We start from the raw sequence: 21574 nt of genomic DNA, 5'->3' as shown, positions 1-21574 counted from the left end.
AAATGTTAATCCGGTTTTAGTCTATTGTTATTTTAACTTTTCAAAAGTCTCAAATTATTGTTGTCAGCTTTTCTAATCGATATTTTCTTATCTTTTCTTTTTAACTGCTTTGAAGTTTGTTTGTTTTATTACAATAAAACAGCATATACATTTTCTGAAATAAACAATGTTTATCCCCATTTCCCAGAAAGCAGGCCCTGGTGGGCTGCCTTTCGTGCCTCACCTGCCAGTCCTTTTCACCGTCTTACCTTGTCAGAAGACGAATGCCATCGAAAAAGCTTTCTGGGTTTGACAGCATGTCCCAGCACCTTTGCACCTCCAAAATGTTGTATTCTCTGACGTAGCCGCCACATCCAATAAGGTTTTTCACAGCTTGCACAGTGGTCCTGAATCGAGTGAAAGAATTAAGAATATTATATTTATTTATCCATTAAAAAAAATTGTATACTGCCCTTCACCCATAGATCTCAGGTCAGTTCACAACACAAAAATACAAGATAAAAAGCACAAAATAAATAATAAAAACAAGAACAAGCCAAACCAATAACTCCTTCTTCCTCTCACAAACACAGCTGAAAGGGTGTAGGGTGTTAATCCGCCAATGGCCTGACTGAAGAGGAACATTTTGGCCTGGCATCTAATGGTATATAATGAAGGCACCAGGCAAGCCTCCCTGGGGAGAGGATCCCACTAATGGGGGGCCACCACAGAAAAGGCCCCTTCTTGTCTTGCCACCCTCTGGACTTCTCGTGGAGGAGGCACAGGAAGAGGGGATCACAAGGTCTGGGTAGGTTCATCTGGGGAGTTTTAGGTCCTTGACATCTTGCAGTCTTGAGCTGCTTGGCCTGATGGATCCAGCCACAACCACCAGCCCCCGCAGCCTCTCACATGTTTCCAGCACAAGCTGCAACCTTTCGGCTGCGATGGAGACTTCAGGTTTCATGACACGTGAGTCCCGCCACGCCAAAATCAGCCCATCGTGTGGGAGAGTCTCCAACATCCTTTCCCATCCTAGTGTCCTTTGGACTACAACAACTCCCATCTTCACCAGAGTTGTGCTGGCTGGGGCTGGTGGGAGTTGTGGTCCAAAGCGACTGAAGAGCACAGGGGTTGGGGAAGGCTGGGTCTCTTAGCTACCCAAGCTAAGCAGAACCTCCATGTGATGGCCTGGGAATCCGATTCAGAGGGTGAACCGGAGGAATCCCAGCCTGCACAGGAGTCCCTGCCTCCAGGGCCGGCTGAACTGGGGCAGGGCCTCGATTCTGAGGCGCCTGCACCTGTGCCGGATCCTCAGGAGCAGGCACCAGGTGAATCCACTCTGGCTCCAGAGGTGGTTGAGGACTCAGTGCCTACAGGTGAGTCTCCCCCTGGGCCCAGTAACCCTTCAGCCTCTCCTGAACTGCAGAGGCTCAGGGCAGAGAGGCGAAGGGAACTGGTTTCTCCCAGGAGGAGTGCTCGCCTTAAGGCCAGGAGAGCCGGGTCTCCTGGGGGCCAGGACCGCCCCTGGCCTCAGAGAAGATAAAGGCCAGTCAGCCCGGTCCCAGGTTGCAGGAGCAACGTCGTTGTGGAGTACCTGTTCCTGCCCGGACCCAGACCTGACCCTCCAGTGTTCCTGTCCCCGCCCGGCTTCCTGCTTCGGACCTTGCCCCGCTCCTTGTGAACTGTTTCCAGGCTAGTGACCCAGGACCGGACTTTGACTACGCCAACGGTAACCTTCCCCCCGGGACCAGCACACTCCATGTCCAAGTGAAGCCTATCTCTTGGGCGAGGGCTGAGCCATCACTGCTACGGTCAGGCTTGCAAGCGCCCTGAGAGAGAAAGGAGGGCCGCCCCAAATGCACCGGCAGGTCCCTTACGCCAGCGGAGGGAGATTCGAAGGGGGCTCCGGCATGAGACTTGTCGCCCTCGAAACTCTTCTGCTCGACCCAAAAAGAAAATAGATCTGAGTGATAAGGGCAAGCAGCAGCTGGGGGAACTTGTTCTGCAGGACATCCGAAGCCCCAGGTAGCGACAGGATCAGACACAAAGCGTTGGTAGCCTGGAGGGACAAGGACAGGAGAACAGCATTCAGCAGAGGACATCGTCAGATCCAGATCTCCCAACTCTCTATGCAGGACGCGAATCAGACCCCTGGTCCATTTCACTCAGTATTGTCTACACTGACTAGCAGTGGCTGTCCAGGGTTCCAGGCGAGGGACACCCCGACATGGAGATGCTGGGGCCCTTTTGCATACAAAGCAGGTGTTCTGCCCCTGAGCCAGGGCTGGCCTCCAGGAGACCCCCCACAGTGATGGACCACTAAGATGCCGCTGGGAAGAACCCCAGAGGCCAGTTATTAAGATGCAACCCTGCCCCCCCAGCCAGAAGCCCCAGCCCCACCCAGCTCCCATTCAAGAACCACCCAGGAGAGGGAAACTGAGTGGTTTCGTACCGCTATTGGCATTTGAGAAGTGCTGCGTCGCCTGTACGTGACTTCTGTGTTGGGGTCTTCATCCTGTAGCCTTTTCAGGAGGGGTCTCAGCAGCTTGATGCTGGAGTACGGATCGGAGACCAAGGCCTTCCAGATCGCTGCAGCACTTCTGCAATTTGCCAAAAGAGAATTTTTCCTTTTTCCCTTTCTTAAAAAAAGTCAGGCCTTCTGTATTTCCTTGATATCACACGTGCATTAGCAAAGAAAGAAACTACTATTCCCCTTTTTGATATGTAACTCGGGGCACAATTTTTTGCAAGTATGAAACGGAAATATAAATTAAGAAAGCCCACTTAAATTCAGCTCTCCCCATTTCCACTTTGCAGATTTTCATATCCAGTTTTGCCTCTTAAACACCTTTTGCAAATCAATCTCCTCTAATTTTATGTCTTTCTATATGTTATTTCCACCAGTTCATGCATTTGTGTGCCTACGTGTGTGTGTGTGTGTGTGTGTGTGTGTGTGCGCGCGCGCGCGCGCTACTTGACTGGAGAACTGCATTGGAAAATTCAGAATAGTGCGAATTTTGAAATACGACAGTTCTCATTTTGGAAACTGCAAATGACGTAAGCTCTCACTTAAAAGTGACCCAAACGGAATTTGTTCCCTGTCCAGAAGGTGTGTGTGTGGGAAACCTGGCATGGCTTCCACCTGAATCTTGAACAGAGGTTTGAGCCACAGTGGGTACTGCTTTTCACAGCGTGGAAGAAAGCCTCATTCCTGCAGAGCAAGCAGTTTCCAGGGGACAAAAAGTTGGCAGCTCTATTTGAAAAACCTGGGAGATGCGCCAGAGTTGGGAAATCACCATCCGTGGCTGATGGGCTGTGGCCTGGCTTGGTGGATCGCAGGTTATGCAGGGCATCTGAGACGCCCTGAGATTTGCAGGCAAAATGGATATATCCCCCCATAACGCACTCATCTCTAAGAGGCCCTTACTCATCACACTCCACTGAGCAGTCCAACAGGCTATCTACGACCGGGTTCAGGCGCTTCGCAGCAAGGGTGACTACAGCTGTGAGTGTCTCATTCTTAGTGTGGGTGTCTGATATTCTGTGTAGATGGTTGTAAATCTCCTTCACAACTATGGGCAGCTGTAAGAAGATAAAAGAAGACCAGGATGAGAAAGTGTGGTGAACCTGAAAGAAAATGAGGGATTTGGGGGGAATGATATATGACAAGATAAAAAAGATGCTCAAAGTGATTATTACCCCTCCCCCCAGAAAAACAAACAAAACAAAACTGAGATTAAAAACATGGTGGTTGTTTTTTGGAAGCTGAACTGCAGCAGAATGGAAACAGAGGCTCAATCCACAAACATGGAAATCAATGCCTTCTTACACCCCTAGAAACAAGCTGATTCTACATCCAAAGAGAATGTTTAATTTAGAGGAAACCTGCTTCCCCCTGCCTCCATTTTGAGCCTTACATTATCCATGTCCATCCCGCATTCCTCAAGGAAGGAACTCAGCAGCTTTCCTGAGGCCTGAGAGACGACTCTGTCTTCCACTGTCAGGTTGTCAATTGCCTTCAACACGACTTCGTTGATCTGGCTGGGCGTGAGGTGCTCCCCAAAAGCCTGGCACAAAGAAGAAAGACAAGGGAGTTTTCTTCTGCTCCGCATCTGACCACTTTTCGGTAGTCCAAGGGACAAACCTAGTGAAAGACACATCCACTCTGTCTGAGATGATCCTCAGGGTCCCTTCCAACTCTCCAATTCTGATTCTATTTAAATGTTTATTTAAGTGACTGAAAGATTTCACAACAAACAAAACTAAGAGTCAGGTGACGCCTTCCTATTTTCAATCCCCATCTAAAACTGGTTATGACCTTGGAACATGAAGAGGTACAATCTAAAGTCAGACTAGAAAATAAGACAACTGTTCTTGCAGAAACAGAGAGGGCCAGTAATAGTGGATATCAGTTATATAATCAATCAATGCCAAACGAAGTCAGATTAGGTGGGAACCTGCAGGCTGTGTGTTTATTTCTTAATATACGTCAAAAACATCCACCACAATGTTAGCATAGTCCAGGCTTCCTCAACCTCAGCCCTCCAGATGTTTTGAGACTACAATTCCCAGCATCCCTGACCACTGGTCCTGCTAGCTAGGGATCATGGGAGTTGTAGGCCAAAAACATCTGGAGGGCCGAGGTTGAGGAAGCCTGGCATAGCCCATTGGCTTGGCAGCGCCTCATGAAATGGGCACCAAATGGGTCAACTTTTCATACTCTTTTTCTGCCCAAGGTGGCAATGCATGGTTCTCTCTCCTCCCCATTTCATCCTCATGAGGGAGTTTAGACCGAGAGACTGTGACTGACCCCATGAGTTTCCTGGCTGAGTGGGGATCTGAGCCCTAGGTCTCCCAGCGCCTGGTCAGACTCTCTAGCCACTGCACCACACTGCCTCTTCTCGATCCAGCAAAGGTCAGACATGCAGGGAAGCAGCTCTCCTCACCGCAGTGGCCCATCAGATGCACAGCTAGGGCTACTCCACAAATCAACTGCAGGATCCATTGGCCTGGCAGCTTGCAGCTTGTAATGCACACGGATCTCTATCCAGGGCTCACAGTTGTGGCAGTGCCTGAGTAGTTTGGGGTTGGGATCTATCTATCTATCATCTATCTATCTATCTATCTATCTATCTATCTATCTATCTATCTATCGTTTTGTGTAATGTGACCTTTTAGAATGCAGTCATACCTCGGTTTACAACCGCGTTAGGTTGCGTTTTTTCAGGTTGCAGACCACCGAAACCCGGAAGTACCACTTTGTGCATGCGCAGAAGTGCTGAATCGCAACCCGCGCATGCACAAACACGGGTTGCAAATGCTGCGGGTTGCGAACATGCATCCTGCACGGATCACGTTCGCAACCCAAGCGTCCACTGTAAGTAGAATTTGGCATGCAGTTTAGACCAATGGGCGCTTGGCTTCAAAAAATTTATTCTAATACAATGCATTTCCATATGTTATTTACACTAATATATTCATTTTCTGGACACTTTTAGCTTGCACAATCCTTTTTTAGACACTGTTTGGCCAGGAAATGGCACTGAAAAACTCAAGGATGTATGAATTTCAAAGGCAGCTTATGTTTCCGTTCTCATATTGTTTCAGGAAGCCTGGATTTGATAGCTTTGGCTTTAAATGTGAACTGCTCTGAATCTCTCCCTCATCTCCTAGAAGGCGTGGGCTGCTAACTGAGAGCTGGCTGCAGTCTTAGCAAGAAACAGTCCAAAAAGCCACACCTACCTTGGCCACGTTGGAGATGTCGGTGTAAAAGATGGCGGGCCCAGGGATGAAGAAGTCTTCTCGGAACCATTTGACCACGTTGCCTTTCCTGTTCTTATGCCTCATCTCCACCTTCTTAGCTAAACGGGGTCAGGGATGGGGATATGCAGGCAAAAGAAGACAGCATTAGTGCTCCCGGCACAAAACCTCCAGTTTCCCCACTGCGACCCACAAAAAGATTCTCAATTTCACCTCAAAAATTATAATTCAGAACTGGGAAAAATTCAGAAGGGGGCAACCAAAACTCCGGGACATCCAATGAAACTGAAGTTTCAGGATGGTCACAGCATTTGGGGGATTTTCCGTTTAGAAAAATGGTGAGGAAGAGGAGACACAATGTATGGCAAGGGGAAAGTGGAGAGAGAGAAAGCTTTCTCTCTCTCCCTCCCTCCTAACACAAGAACTCTGGGACCTCCAATGAAACTGAAGTTTCAGGATGGTCCTTCTTCATGCAGTGCACAGTTAAACTTTGGGACTCCCTGCCACAGGAGGCACTGATGGCCATGGACCAAGATGGCTTTCAAATTCATGGAAGAGAAGGCTACCCATGGCTATTAGCCAGGATGGCTATGCTGGGCCTCCACAGTCAGAGGCAGCAAAGCACAGGAGAAGAAAGAGCTCTTGAGTTCGAATTCTGCTTACTGGTTTCCCAGAGGCATCTGGTCAACCCCTGGGGGAACAGGATGCTGGACTGGGGTGGGCCACTGGTCTGATCCAGGCGGCTTTTCTTGTCTTCTTCAGCAGTGAATCCCTCCCCTCAGACTGACCTCTCGTCTCTGGCCAACGGGGTGTTTGTGTTAGGCCAGTCCTGGCACGAATTCTGGCCCTCCTGAGCTCCCGTCAACCCCAGCAGCAGCCAGCATGGGCAACACTCAGGGATGATGGGAGTTGGAGCAGCTTCTGGAGGGCTGCAGATCTCCCACCCTGCGGCTTGCAAGAAACACGCCCTTTCCCAGCCTCGCCCTCACCCATTTTGGCTATCATGATGTGATGGAGATGGTGCAAGGCCTCCGCTGACAGCAGACCAATCTCCTTCACGTTGTCTGCGAGGTGGAGGGACAAGAGCGCCACCAGCTGTCCAAGAAGGGGGAAATCCTGGGATATCTAGGAGGTGGAGAGAGAGAGATGCACAGTCAGCCCTTGTCCCACAGAGCCCAGCAAGAGAAAACCGTCTGGCATGCTTTCAGGTGGCAAAGGTGGCAGAGGGGCGCAGGGCAAGAGATCTGGGCTTAGGTGGCCCACCCAACGCTTGCCCCAGGGCCTTTTTTCCAGCCAGAACTCACTGGAACACAGTTTTGGCACCTCTCAGGTGGGCGCCGTTGTCATTATAAGAGAATGAGGGAGGTGAGTTCATGGTGAGTCCTGGCACCTCTTTTTCTAGAAAAATAGCACTGGCTGGCACCTTCCCCTGGGATGGCCATGCCACACCGCTTTGGGGAGCAGGGGAAAGTCCATCTAGTTCACACCTGAACTTTCCAAAGCAATACGCCAACCAAGACACAGGTTTTCCTTCAAAATCCTCGCTTCCACAAATTTGGCAATGCAGTTCTCCAAACCACCACAACAAAACGCAGACATTATGGGAGAAGGTATACAGAAACACACAATTCATAAAAGCAACATGCTTGAATCCTGGGTAGACCAAGTCTCTTTTTACCTGTCTAGTTTCTGGTACCCCTGGATACATCTTGGCAGCTAGAGACCCAAATATCTTCTAGGGCTAGGCGTGCCTTTTACCAGCTTTGTCTGGTTTGCAAACTATGGCTCTTCCTAGACAGGGATAGCCTGACCACTGCAGTCCATATTTTGGGAACCTCAAGGCTGGATTACTGCAATGTCTTCTAGGGGGTCTGCCCTTGGATCTGCTTCACAGGCTCCAGCTCATGCAGAATGCTGCGGCCAGATTGCTGGTGGGGGCCTCGGGCTGAGAACATGGGACACCATTCTTAAAACAGCTGCATTGGCGGCCCATCTATTTCTGAGGCAGCTTCAAGGTCTTTCTATTCATTTACAAAGCCCTGACCATCTGAGGTCCAGGATGCCTCAGGATGTCAGGAACTCATATATCGCAGCTTGATCGCTGAGAACATCTATGGGAGTATTGTTAAACCAGAGGGAAAGGGGGAGAGATGCTACCTTGCTATGTTATTATATATCTCATGCACAGATGCAGAATCAATTTAACACCCTGGCTGAAATTTCCCAAGAGGCATCCCTCTGTCTGAAGTTGGAAATAGCAAGATGAACCAAATGGGTTTCTTGGCAAACCCAGCAAAGTGATTCTTCTGTTCTTATGATCTACATAGGCCAGGAAGGGAATTTCCACACACAACCCTCATATTTGCTCGAGGGTTAGACCGATTAGCCTGATTCTGCCCTGAATAGGATTGCAGAAGGGTTTTTCCTGTGGGATCGGTGCTGATTAGTACCAGTTATTATTGTATTCGCTAATGAACCACTTCCCTCGAGGCACGCAACATATGCAAGTTTTAATTTTATTATTTATTTATTTTATTGCATTTACCTCTCAGCTTTTTCTGCAGGGAGCTCAAGGTGGTCCTCCTCCTCCTCCTCTTCCTCATTTAATCCCCACAACAATCCTGAGAGGTAGGCTAGGCCAAGAGGCAGTCACAGGCCCCCAAGGTCACATTCAATGAGAGTCACGGCTGAGCGGGGGAATTTGAACCCGGGTCTCTCCCAGGTCTCAGACCAACATAACTACTACACCACAGTGTCTTACACAGCATAAATGCTAAATGGGTCAGTATAAATGCTAGCCTGTATCCCATCCTGTAACCTACCTCCATTGAATCTAGACTTACCCTTTCCGGAGAAAATCCAACAAGTTAAATACAAGTTAAAAACGAAAACGAAAAGCCTATTGCCAAAGACCCATTTGCTATATCTAATCAGAATGATCTGTTATTGCATTCCTGTGTTTTTATATTGTAAACCACCCTGTGATCTTCAGATGAAGAGCAGTATGGAAATTTAATACATTTTTTAAAAATCAAATATGAAATTGCAGCGTTAAGCCTTGGTCACTCACATCAAAGTCCAAATGCTCGGAAACATATTTCATTAGAAAGCTGGTGCTCTTGACAGCTCTTTCACGCTCACAGATTTTTGTGGAGTCAATCCAGCCATTTGTGTGCTGCGGGAGAGAAATAATCATCATCACATAGAAGGACAACCATTAATCCAGGTCTGCAAATTCACAAAGCTTTGGCCACTGGCTGGATCAATCATGCCGGGACCATAGAGGGGACAAATTTCAAAAAGGGGTTGTTTTGTAAAGGAGAAAGTTTGCTGCAATTTGTTCTACTTCATCATCATCATCATCATCATCATCATTATTTTATACCCCACCTTTTTCCCTGACAGGGACTCCAGGCAGCTTACAAACAAAATAAGAACAACTTGAGATATAGAAAAAAGAAGCCATTAAATGAAACACATTGAAGATTAATAGAATTAGAAATTAATTGGCCCTTGGTTTGTTTTTGTTTTACTGTGTATTTTGTGTTCTCATTTTGTATTTTCATGTTGTGAACTGCCCTGCGATCTGTCATTTGTGTGTTTGTGTGTGTGATAATTACAATAATACAACATACACCTCACCACAGCCATAGCCATGGAATGCAGGAAGCATCCTTAGACCAAGTGCAGCCATTGATCCGCCAACCTTGGTGTTGGCCACAGGTAATGACGGGCAGTTGCCCTTCAGGGTTTCAGACAGAGAGCCTTTTCCCAGCCCCACCTGGAGATGCTGAGGACTGAACCTGGGACCTTGAGCATGCAAAACAGAAGCTCTGCCCCTGAGCCACGGCCCTTCCCCATATGCCATCAGCAGAGGACATATCTTTGAAAGGAAATGGATGTGTGCCTTGCACAAGCCTTCCTAGCAGAACAGAGGCCCAGTTCACCATCAGCATCCACAACCAGTGAGTTGGCCACAGACACCCCCCGTGCAATCATTTCAACAGGATCTGCTGCCTCCCCCTGCTCTGACATCTTGGGGGCTCCCTTACCACTAATATATCCTGCAGCGCCTCCAGAGAGGGGGCCTCTGACAGCAACCTGGTGAGCATGTTGAGGCAGGCGTTGACCGTCTGCTGATAAAAGTCCTGAAAGGAGAGAAGCAAAAGCAGTTAAAAGCTGAAGACCCCCGTGGAAATCCCATGTGCTCTGGAGCCTTCTAGTCCAGCAGCCCCTTTCCACAGTAGCCAACCAGATGACCCAGTGGGAAACCCGCAAGGAAGACGTGAGCTCAACAGCCCCCTCCTTCCTTGGAGGTTTTTAAGCAGAGGTTGGATGACCACCTGTCACGATTCTATGGTTCTGTGCTGACTGGGGCCAATGGCAGAACAGCTGGAGAAGCACACATTCTTCAACTCTATTTCTTTATAAAGAAAGAAAAGTACTTTTGCAGCCCGTAGCCAGAATGAGAAAAGAGGGAAACAGTCACCGGGGTGGGGGTGGGGCTGCTGTGGTAAGACTTTATTTCTATACCACCATTGTCCATTGCCCAGGTGAGGGAACACCTTTTGAATGGCACACATAATCAAGAGAACCACAGCAAGCTTCAGTATATTAGGGCTATTGCAACAGGGCAGCCTTGCCCACCAGCTGCTCAGCAAATTCATAACAAAGCTTATGCAGGGGTTCAAACACAGCGCTCAAAGAGTCATAAACATCAGACGTTCTTTGACATACACCAAGAAAGGTTAAAGGTCATGGGATATAAAGATACAGGACTCCACACTGGGCTCAACTTCCTTGGGGTGTCCCAAACCATTTGGCCCTAACTATCGTACTTTAACCTCCATTGCCATAGCAATCAAATCTTCAGAGGGGGCTGTTGTTGTTTATTGAGAAGGCCTTGTGGCAGCTGCCTCACTGCAAGAACAGAGGTTACAGGGAAGCAGGCAGAGGGCCTTCTCGGTGGTGGGCCCACCCTGTGGAACACCCTCCTATCAGATGTCAGAGAGATACATAATTATACTTCCATCTGAAGGCAGCCCTGCATAGGGAAGTGTTAAATATTTGATGTCTTGCTGTGTTTTAATTTGTTGGAAGCCGCCCAGAGTGGCTGGAGTAACCCAATCAGGTGGGCGGCGTATAAACAAACAAGCAAACAAAATTAAATGCAGCGTAGGAGGGAGGCATGAGAATCACAAAATGCAGGCATGCAGGAATCATTCGTGGATGCATTCTAGCCAAAGGTTAAATGCAGTTAATATTGAAACATGATTAATATCAAAAATATACACCCAAAGTCTCTGGTTGTTACATCATTGTGATGGGCCAAGTGTCTGTGGCAGCATTATCTGTAGCTTACACGGCCCAGACTCTCTGCCCTCAAATCCTTTAACCTGGCAACTCCATTTTCCTCCATTCATATCCCGAGAAGCAGAAGGTCCAGTCACCTGGCTCTGTGATGATTGCGTGGGACTCCCGGCTTTGAGTTTTGTAAGTTTCAAGGAGGGCAACGAAAACACCTTCTTGGTGCTTTTTTTCACTAGCTCAGACCGAAGCTTGGAGTCCATCGGTGGTCTCACGGCACTGAAGAGGAAAGAGAAAGGAGAGGAAATGCTCAGCACCCAGCAGTCCATAAACCTGGTGAGGAAATATGCAGTGTGTCTGGCCAAGTGTATGGCAAGGGAAGGACCAGGAATAGGTGGGGCAGGGAGAAGTACCTCCCTGTACTTACGTCATGCAGCTGACGGCGATGATGGCGTGGTACAGGACAGAAATAGATAAAGATCCCAACGGCTCCTCTTCAATGATTTCCTGTTGTGGGGAAGCACACAGCACGTCAGAGACCTGGAGGCACCATCGCTGCCACCACCACTCCAAGCCCTGACTTGTGCTCTCTCTCCAGCCCAGCCCTCTGGACAGCACCTTTGCAGTTGGCAAGTGGGTCCTCCCAGGGGAGAAGAGTGGGCTTCCTGGATCTGGGAATCAGATCCATCTTTCACCTGGACAGAGCTCTACCTCAGAAGAAGGTAAGATCAGCCTTCTGGACCAGGCCAATAGCCCATCTAGTCCAGCATCCTGTTCTCACAGCGGTGAGAAACCAGGGAGCAGACCATGAGCCCAAGAGCTCTCTCCCCACCTGTGGCTTCCAGCAACTGATGTTCAGAAACATTGCTTCCTTCCACTGTGGAGGTAGAACATAGCAATCATGGCTAGGAGCCATGGACAGCCCTCTCCTCCTGGGAGAACCCAGCCTCTTTTCCTTAGGCGCTGGTGAGATCCTGCTGAGGTTGCCACAATGGAGGGCTGCCTTGCAGGAGGGTTTGGAAACTTGAGCTGGAGCAGAACGTGACCACCCAGAAATTGTTGGGGGCCAGATGGTCAGAACCTGCAACACTGACATTTTACCAGAGCTAGACCTACACAGCTATAAAAAAAAACAAACGCTCTGGAAAAACCCCATGAGATTCCCCTCTTTTTATCTTTTTTCTTTACTCACAATGATGCAGATAGTGAGCTCCACTTTGTGTGGGAAGATGACATGTCTCACATTCGTTTGCACAAGCGCCTCGGTTGTTAGAATGGCTGCCTTCATAAGGCTCTTTTTCAGAGCCTCGTCCTAAAAGGAGAAGGGATTTTATGAAATTGAGATTGAATCAAAATCACAAGGCAACATAAAGCCACACTGACCCTAACCCCAATTCTAATCCTTACCCTAACACGAACCCAACCCTAAAATTAACCCTAAGCCTAACCCAGAAATGGTCTTGTTAGAGAGTAAAATTCATGTTAAATTGCTGTTTTAGGGGTTGTTTTTAAAAGTCTGGAGCGGATTAATCCATTTTGCATTACTTTCTATGGGAAAACGCTCCTTGGTTTTGGAACGCTTTGGTTTTAGAACAGACTTCCATAACAGATAAAGTTTGAGAACCAAGGTACCACTGTAATACCCCATTTGGTCCTAAGTGTGGAGCCAGTCTACAACCCTTCGGTGGATGAAGCCAGAGACCCTGCCCTAGGGCACAGTCTGAAGGCATGTGGTGCAAGGACCTTGACGGAGTTCAGGAGGTCTGCTCATTGCCGAGAGAACAAACAACAGAAGTCCGTGGGAAAATGAGAGCCATACCTTCCTGGTGTTCTGGAATTGGAAGAGGAGCTCTGCCACGATGAGCTCAATGAAGCGCAGGAGGTCTTCAGGCCGCGCCCCAAGAGCCATCTGCCCGTAGCAAAGTATGATGGTGATACTGGCATTCCTCTCCCCTGTATTCTGGAGGGAAAGGGTGGGGAAAGTGAGTTTGGGGCAACACACTCCTGGGTTTCATTTTTCTTGCCTCCTTTGAACAAATCACAGTGAATATTATCCATCCTTTGGGGCGTTTGAAGTAACACTTGATGGACGTTAACTGAAAATGGAAGGAAAAGGTTCTGATCTCCTTCCAGCTGGGTTGGAGGAGAAGTGGAGAGTCGGGGGCACACGACCCCAAGGCCCCCTCAGGTTATGGAACTGTTAGATGTGCACGCAGTTACTATGCCTTTGTAATAATTCGCCTTATTTACAAATATATGGAGGTGAACGCAGAGAGTGATACTCAACTATGCTTTGCTTCAAGTAGACCGGTTGAAATGAATGGGCCCAACTTAGTCATGTTCATTAAATTCAGTGGGTCTACTCTAAAACATAGTGGAATGTGGCCAGCAGGCACTCCCATAAGGCAGATGAACGCTTGCCCGAGAGCACCCCATTTTCAAAATCTGATTGCAGCTGAAACCTCTCTCCTCTTTCTCTCTGCCTCTCCCAACCTGCCGACTGCCTTCTCTCTTGGGTTTTGCTCCCTCCCCTCAGTTGGAGAGGTGTCCCCTCTTCCAAACACTAAGAGGTTCTCCATTCAAAACTTTCTGACAGTGGAACACTCTCCCTCAGGAGGTTGTGGACTCTCCTTCATCGAAGGCTGGAGGACCATCTGTCAGGGATGCTTGAGCTGAGATCCCTGCATTGCAGGGGGTTGGACTAGATGACCCTTGGGGTCCCTTCCAACTCTACAACTCTGTGATTCTATCTTCTATGGTAACCAGGAGACAACCCCCCACCCACCAAAATTAGCTTCCACTATTGAAGAAATGCCAGCCAAGCATCCAACAACCAAGCTAAAAACATGAGTCAGTGCACTTTTGTATTGCTTGTACTTTGGGGATGACCAATGGTTTCTAACGAATCTGTTTGGCTGACTGACTGAGCAAAAGGATCAGATTAGATCTAGGATCTGGAGCCACAGAGACAGGACTGCTGGAGCCCACGTCAGAAGGATGGCTGAGACATACACCCAGAGGAAGTTTCTGGCCTTACATACTGAGAGCATTAGCAGATCTATGTAATTCCTTTATTGGAGTGGTAAGGATCACATCCCTTGAAAAAGAGCATATTTTGAAATGGAGGAGGATTCATTCTCTTCCAACACAGGTCTGTTTTTCTAGATCAGGCATTCCCAAACTAGGCCCTCCAGATGTTTTGGGACTACAACTCCCACATCCCTAGCTAACAGGACCAGTGGTCAGGGATGGTGGGAAGTGTAGTCCCAAAACATCTGGAGGGCTGAGTTTGGGGGTGCCTGTTCTAGATAATAGGAACCCAGAGGCTGTTTCGTATGCTTTGATGTGGATCTAAATAGCAGCTAAGGACCCTTATGCTTTGATGTGGATCTAAATAGCAGCTAAGGACCCAATAAATTGAGAGAAAAAGGGAAAAAAGAATTTTTAAAACAAATAATGGAGAATGAGAAGAGATTGGTTACCAGTCCTGAAGATAAAAAAAACTAAAATGAATATTAAAGCGTTACAAGCACAATTTGCAATGATAATAAACAGAGAAGTAGAATGGAGATAAATAAGAAAGAAAAGAAGTTATTTTTATATGCAGTGACAGCAGCAAGAATACTGATGGCCCAGAAATGGAAACAGGAGGAGCTATCTACGATAGAAGAATTGAGAACCAAAATGATGGACTATGCAGAACTGGATAGAATGACTGGAAGGATCCGGAATCGACGAGACCAAAGATTTAAAGAAGACTGGGAAAAGTTTATCCAATATATGCAAAAACTGAGTGATAATCAAATTACGTTTGTAAGTTTTAAGGAAGCTCTGTGAGGGGAAATGGTTAAAATGGCAGAAATGTGTTAAAAGTAATAAAGGGAAGGAATTGCAGACAAATTGAGGGAAGTCAAAAAGAGAATTAAGATTTAATTAAGATGTATGGAGTGTATGAATTTGTTTTTTGTATTTGAAAACCAATAAAAATATAATATATATAAAAAAATAGCAGCTAAGGACCCAATCTGCCAGGATCTTCTCAACCTGGTGCCCTTCAGATATTGTTGTGCTACAACTCCCATCGTGTCTAACCATTGGCCATGCTGTCTGGGGCTGATGGGAGTTCCAGTTCAAAACACACAGATGGGGAAGGGGCACCAGGTTGGGGATGGCTGAGCTACGCTCTTGCAATGCTCCTTCCTCATTTGACACCCTTACCTCAGACATCTCAATCTTCCTTGCAATGACTGCATGGCCGAAATCACGCAGTGCCATCAGCATCTGAGATAAATGGCAGTATGAAGCCACACCGACAGCCTCAGAAATTCCCTAGGGAGAATGATGCACGTGTTATAAGGAAAAAACTGCTCCTTTTCCCTTATGGGGTACCCAAGAGCCCATAGAGTCCTTTTGCAGGTTCTTTATCGGTAGGAGAAAATAACAGAGGCCAACCAGAGAATCTTGAGAAGCAAAGCAGATAGTAAGCCTGATCTTTATGAACTGTTGCAACAGGGTGCTCACAACCACACGCAGGAGGCAGGAGGGACCCCATACAATGACACGCAAGACATTTTGAATTTGCCCACCCTGGAGCCCAAGACCCGCCCCCCCCATATATTATACATACATCAGAGAAGGGGAGATCTACAACAGAATCCTGTCTGACACACAAATGTTGGTGGGGTTACCTGGCTGCTAATGGGTTTACCTGGACAGCCTGGCTATTCTTTCGTGATGAAAACTACGGTACTTAATTCCTGAGTCCAGGTCACAGGCTCACCCTAATCATATCTTAAATGTGCCCTTATGGCAGGATTTGTGAGCAAAGAGACAATGGGGAGGTTTTTCTCATTTCCTCCCTCCTTGCAGAGAAACATTTGAGGTCAGTTTGGGAGAGACAAAATGGTTTCAGGACTTTTTCCCTGTACTGTTTCAGACATGCGGTTTATATACTTATTTATGTGTTTGCTTGGTACACTTATTTTATATCTTAGACCTTATAATTCTCATAACACACGTCAATCTGCACTTTCAGAAACAATGTTTGAAACAAAACATTGCTATCTTTCAAAATTTGCACAGGTAATTTTGTGATGCAGCCATCCAACCAATGTTTGAATAAATGTGCTCTATTAGTGGGATCTGCTGGCAAAAACGTGTACATTTGTCAAAACCGTGTAGCACTGCCTAGGACTTTATGGGAACACAGGAATTCACTCACCTCTCTGACTGTTTTCTCTTCAAGAGGCAACTTTAGAAGTAAGTGCAAGTACTGGTGGACTGTATCTTTGTTCCTGGAATCCCGTAGTTTGAGTCCGTAGTATCTATAGAGGGCAGTCTAAGGGGTGGGGAGGTTTGGGTGAGTCACAGTGAGGAGACCCCACCAGTTACATAAACTGCTTTTCGAAAACCAAAGAATTTCAATTTTACCTTCTGAAAATGTCAGGTAATGCTAAATAATAATAATAATAATAATAATAATAATAATAATAATAATAATAATAATAGATTGAAAGTACTAGACAATTGTTTTAATGCTTTGTATGCAATTTGACACACAGTTTACTTACCACACAAAACTAAATTATATTAATTTAACCACAGTATCTTCTGAAATCCCAAGTCACGCTACAACTCTTTAGTACCCCTCACTTGAGGAATTTGAAAGCTGTCCTAATTCAGCATGTCCTAATTGCTCTGCCTCCACAGCTGGAGGCACGAATGCTTCTGAATACCAGTTGCTGGAAACCACAGGAGGGGGAAGGCCTCTGTGTTCGAATTTTGCTTTCAAATTTCCCCCGGGCATCTGGTTGGCCACTGTGAGATAAGGATCCTGGACTGTGCAGGCTGCTGGTCTTACCCAGCAGGCTCCTCTTTCATTCTTACGACACACTTTTGTCCTAGATAAACTGACCCTAGATTCTTCCCGCTTTTTAAGAAAACTAGTACCTGCACCCGCAGCCTCTTATGGGTCTCCCCACCCACCCTGCGTGACTGAAATTGGGAGAGGGTGTTCTCTTTTCTGGCACCCCACCTACGCCATTGTGGGGCTACCTTTGAAGGTGACCCGGAAACTACAACTAATCCAGAACGCGGCAGCTAGACTGGTGACTGGGAGCGGCCACAGAGACCACATAACACCGGTCTTGAAAGACCTACATTGGCTCCCAGTATGTTTCCTAGCACAATTCAAAGTGTTGGTGCTGACCTTTAAAGCCCTAAACGGCCTCGGTCCAGTATACCTGAAGGAGCATCTCCACCTCCATCGTTCTACCCAGACACTGAGGTCCAGCGCCGAGGGCCTTCTGGCGGTTCCCTCACTGTGAGAAGCCAAGTTACAGGGAACCAGGCAGGGGGCCTTCTTGGTAGTGGCGCCCGCCCTGTGGAACGCCCTTCCACCAGATGTCAAAGAGAACAACAACTACCAGGCTTTTAGAAGACATCTGAAGGCAGCCCTGTTTCAGGAAGCTTTTAATGTTTGATGTATTATAGTATTTTAATATTCTTTTGGAAGCCGCCCAGAGTGGCTGGGGAAGCCCAGCCAGATGGGCGGGGTATAAATAATAAATTATTGTTGTTGTTGTTGTTGTTGTTGTTGTTGTTGTTGTTGTTGTTGGTTGCCAAGACAGAGAGAAAACCTGAGCAGCAGGTTGCGTTCAGATGATCTCCTTGTATTCCCTGCGGGGACAGCCAGAAGAAGCAGAGTTGGTCAACTTGCTCAATGAGGGAGACTGCCAAACGTTCTGCCCCCTCTCTTTTCCCAAAGGGGGAAAGGGGGAGCCAACTGCTGTGGACCCTCGGGCTCAGAAGAAATCAGAGTTCTGTCTGCACCAGACATTAGAAGCCCCATGAATGATCTTGCTTCCCCCACAGAACCCTTGTTCAAAGCTCCTTAAAATATTAGTGTTAGATCAGGGTTTCCCAAACTTGGGTTTCCAGCTGTTTTTGGACTACAACGCCCATCACTCCTAGCTAGCAGGACCAGTGGTCAGGGACAATGGGAATTGTAGTTCAAAAACAGCTGGAGACCAGATTTTTACGGCCCTCTCTAGCTTGTCCCTCAGGACCTGAGTGTGCTAAGAAGGGGTGGGGGACGACCTCCCACGCTCCTTGAAGAAAATGTTTTGCTGGAAGTTCACCCTTCCCACAGGAGGTCATTCCAGGTGAATTGTGTTCATGTTCAAGCCAAATAACCAAAAGAGGGAAAGGTGGAGGTTTTGCTTGCTGACGCTTACTGAGGAAGCCTGCACTCTGATTGGCTTGGTAGTTGTGAGGGAGCTTTGCCTCTGAATGTTTTGTTCAGTGTCTCCCTGCTATGTACAAGGCCTGTGCTAAGAAAGAAAGTCAAACTCTGTTCTTCTTTCCTCAGATTGTATGCTGCCCACCCCACCCCACCCGGTGTCATCTACGATACTCAGAACTTACCTTCTCAGGTCCTGACTTAGAGGTCTTCTGCTGGCCAGGGACTGCTGCTCTCAGGGACAAGATAGTCGATTTTCTGTGGACACTGGAGGTCTGCTTTTAAAGTCGGAAAGAAAAGGGAATAAAATTAAGAAAAGTGTCGGTTTTTTTGTCTAGAGAACAGTTGCCATTTATTTGCCACTTGTCTTCTCTTTAAAAAATATGCATGCCTAGAAATAGACTAGACTAGAAATATCATAATTATCTGTCTATGCATTTCTAACAGTATAACCAAATCAGTAGTTTTTGATATAACTGCAAAAAACAACTCTGAACATTTATTATTCCCAAAATCTTACTGGCTAGTGATTTGAGTCATAATTTTAAATTGATTTGATTTAAATCAACTCTCCCCTGCATCATAAAGGATGCGGGTGGCGCTGTGGGTAAAACCTCAGCGCCTAGGGCTTGCCGATCGCATGGTCGGTGGTTCGAATCCCCGTGGCGGGGTGAGCTCCCGTCGTTCGGTCCCAGCGCCTGCCTACCTAGCAGTTCAAAAGCACCCCTAAGTGCAAGTAGATAAATAGGGACCGCTTTATAGTGGGAAGGTAACGGCGTTTCCGTGTGCTGCGCTGGTGCTGGCTCGCCAGAGCAGCTTCGTCACGCTGGCCACATGACCCGGAAGTGTCTCCGGACAGCGCTGGCTCCCGGCCTCTTAAGTGAGATGGGCGCGCAACCCTAGAGTCGGACACGACTGGCCCGTATGGGCAGGGGTACCTTTACCTTTACCCTGCATCACACGCACCTGGGGAGCTGGCTGGAGGTGTTTGAGGATGGTATCCAAAATTTCCCGCTCATCCATCATCTCCACATTTTCTCTGAGCGATCTTCCTCTCAGCAGCTTCTTACTCGCCCACAAGTATCTAAATTTCTCATCTGAGAGTTCTTGAGAAAGAGAAAGAGAAAGAGAGAGGTGAGTAAGTGAGGCAGACGAGAGGAAAGGTCAGTTCTTTGTCAGGGGGCTTCCAGTTGCTCCTTCCAGATGGGATTCAATGGCACGTCGGCAGAGTCAAGTTGCTCAGTTGAAGCGATTTGCACAATGAACCTACTTCCCGCTCCCCAACAGACTCCAAATCGGACACTTTTCGTCGTGGGAAGTGACAGGGAAACTAGAATGGAAAGTGGGAGCTAGCGACATTGTCTCATCTCCCTGCAAATGAATTGGGATGAGCGCTCACTCGCTGACCTCATTCAACATCCCCACAAACTTTGGCAAACGGATCCGGACAAAGGTTCAGGAAGCAGGTCGTGGGGAAGGGGCCACAGAACTGCCGCATCGGCTCAGTTCCTCGGACCGGCAATGGCAGCCCCAAAGGGTGGCCGCACCATGTCATCTCTGCACGCTTCAAATGGCACCACCTGGTGTCTACCATACTGGGGTAAACTTTCAGGGGAGGGGTCTTTCTGGGGTGGCTGAGGGTCATTTCCAGCCTTCATCAGGGACCTCTTAATGAAAGAGCTCCCCACGGCTCCTAGTACTACTTTGTCGTTGCTCTTCACTGTAAACTCCTGCATATCCAGAATTACAAGACACTTCCCACATGTGTGTACGTTCCATGCACCCTGGACTTCTGCTAGCACAATTGGGCTTCCCCCACCCTCTCTTCTCCCCATATGCCCCCCAAGCACCCCCTAATTGGCTCAGGGGTAGGCAGGCGAACCTCCAGAACAAAACATGCAGGGGGGAAAGAGTGGGTAGGTTGTCCCACCAGGAAAGCAGAAATGTCTGAGCAAATGTGGCAATCTGCTTAGCGCTGTGTTGAATTTATCCCCTTTCACCAAACTGGGAAAAATGGTTTCTGGAAAGTGCAGATAGCAGATGCATGGCATAACTGAGAAGGGATCATAGAACTGTAGCGTTTGAAGGGACCTGCGGGGTCACCTAGTCCAACCCCCAGCAATGCAGAACAGAACAGGGGCAGCCACCTGGAAGTCCCTGCTCCATGTTACAGCTTCTTAAAAAGGAGGGGTGGGGTGGGTGGGACTTGCGCCCAGAGATCAAGGAAACCAAGAGAGACCCCGGCCTCGGATGACACAGGCCTTGCCAAGGGGAACCCAAAGGGGATCTGGGTCTGCCTACTCACCTGGGAACACTGGCCCAGAATCCTCAGGCCTGGAGTCCTGTCTGCTGCTGACTGGCTGGACAGTGCTGGTCTGAGGCTGGACCAGGTCTGGGAAGACTACCGTAGGGGCCTGAGATTTCCTCCTGGCCTCCGCAGGTGACTGGGAAGGTTTCACCAGCATGGGCAAGAGCTGGGAGGTTCTCTGGCCAGCCGGGTCGTGGGTGGCACTTTGTTGCAGACTAGATGACGGGGCCTCCACCTTGTCCCGCTGCCCCTGGTTGCTCTCCTGGATGTTTTCATTACTTTCCTGGTCCTTCTTTTTCAGGCCCCGGAGCTTATTCAGGAAGGTCGTCATCCTGCAAGAGAGGAAATGGCCCCCTGGTTGGTTTGCTCATTGGGAACCCCTTTGGACTCCCCTTCCTTTCACCACTTGAGAGGCAGCAAGCAATCCCTCCCTATTGCTGCACGCCAACCCAATCTCCGTGGTGCGAGAGTCCACGGGTTCCAGGCATTCACCCAGGGTTTGTGTTTACTTTTGGGATTGAGGGGCAGCGGAGACGGTGATCTCTTGAGGATCTATGGTTTATTTGCACATCTATGCAACCTGAGCCTATGATGGAGGGGTTCACACCATCGACACCCCAAGAGGGTCTTGCGTCTCCCATAGTTGCAGAGTGTCAGGCTGGAGCAGCAAGAAGAAGGTGATTGGGTTGGTGTGCAACAAGGGGTAGGAATTGCTTGCTGCAACTCAAGTGGTGAAAGGAAAGGCACTTTGCATATGTTCAGAGGCCTCCTTGCCTTCATTAGTTCTCCTGTCCTAAGACTGAGATTCTTTAGGGCTGAAAACACGTTCTGGGGCTAAACGACGGCAACTCCTGGAGCAAATTGAATCCAAACTTTATGGAATCTTACTATCATGATGGGCTGTTATTTGGCCAACCCCACAATTTATTTTATTCTTTTAGGGAATAAAATACACCACCCTTCGTCAAAAAAAGGAACGT

General features: G+C 48.0%; 1 protein-coding gene across 1 annotated transcript in view; it reads right to left on the bottom strand.

Annotated features, from left to right (window-relative positions):
* LOC308591556 (maestro heat-like repeat family member 5) overlaps positions 1-20925 on the bottom strand; it is a gene marked incomplete at its 5' end in the record, with an annotated part of 29785 nt that extends 8860 nt beyond the window's left edge. Inside the window, 17 exons of the mRNA XM_081202323.1 lie at positions 249-401; positions 1857-2038; positions 2432-2579; positions 3407-3561; positions 3897-4046; positions 5722-5844; positions 6604-6864; positions 8810-8914; positions 9792-9887; positions 11190-11468; positions 12239-12358; positions 12866-13006; positions 15265-15375; positions 16268-16384; positions 18472-18561; positions 19253-19392; positions 20592-20925. Coding sequence (XP_081058449.1) covers positions 249-401; positions 1857-2038; positions 2432-2579; positions 3407-3561; positions 3897-4046; positions 5722-5844; positions 6604-6864; positions 8810-8914; positions 9792-9887; positions 11190-11468; positions 12239-12358; positions 12866-13006; positions 15265-15375; positions 16268-16384; positions 18472-18561; positions 19253-19392; positions 20592-20925 — 2705 coding nt within the window. The remainder of the gene's footprint in view (positions 1-248; positions 402-1856; positions 2039-2431; positions 2580-3406; positions 3562-3896; positions 4047-5721; positions 5845-6603; positions 6865-8809; positions 8915-9791; positions 9888-11189; positions 11469-12238; positions 12359-12865; positions 13007-15264; positions 15376-16267; positions 16385-18471; positions 18562-19252; positions 19393-20591) is intronic.
* Between the last annotated feature and the right edge of the window lie 649 nt (positions 20926-21574).

The sequence above is a fragment of the Podarcis bocagei genome (assembly GCF_964188305.1).
Source record: "Podarcis bocagei genome assembly, chromosome: 7".
In the NCBI taxonomy this organism is placed as follows: Eukaryota; Metazoa; Chordata; class Lepidosauria; order Squamata; family Lacertidae; genus Podarcis; species Podarcis bocagei.
Note: the sequence above shows the minus strand (reverse complement) of the source record. Positions and strands in the feature narration are given on the sequence as shown.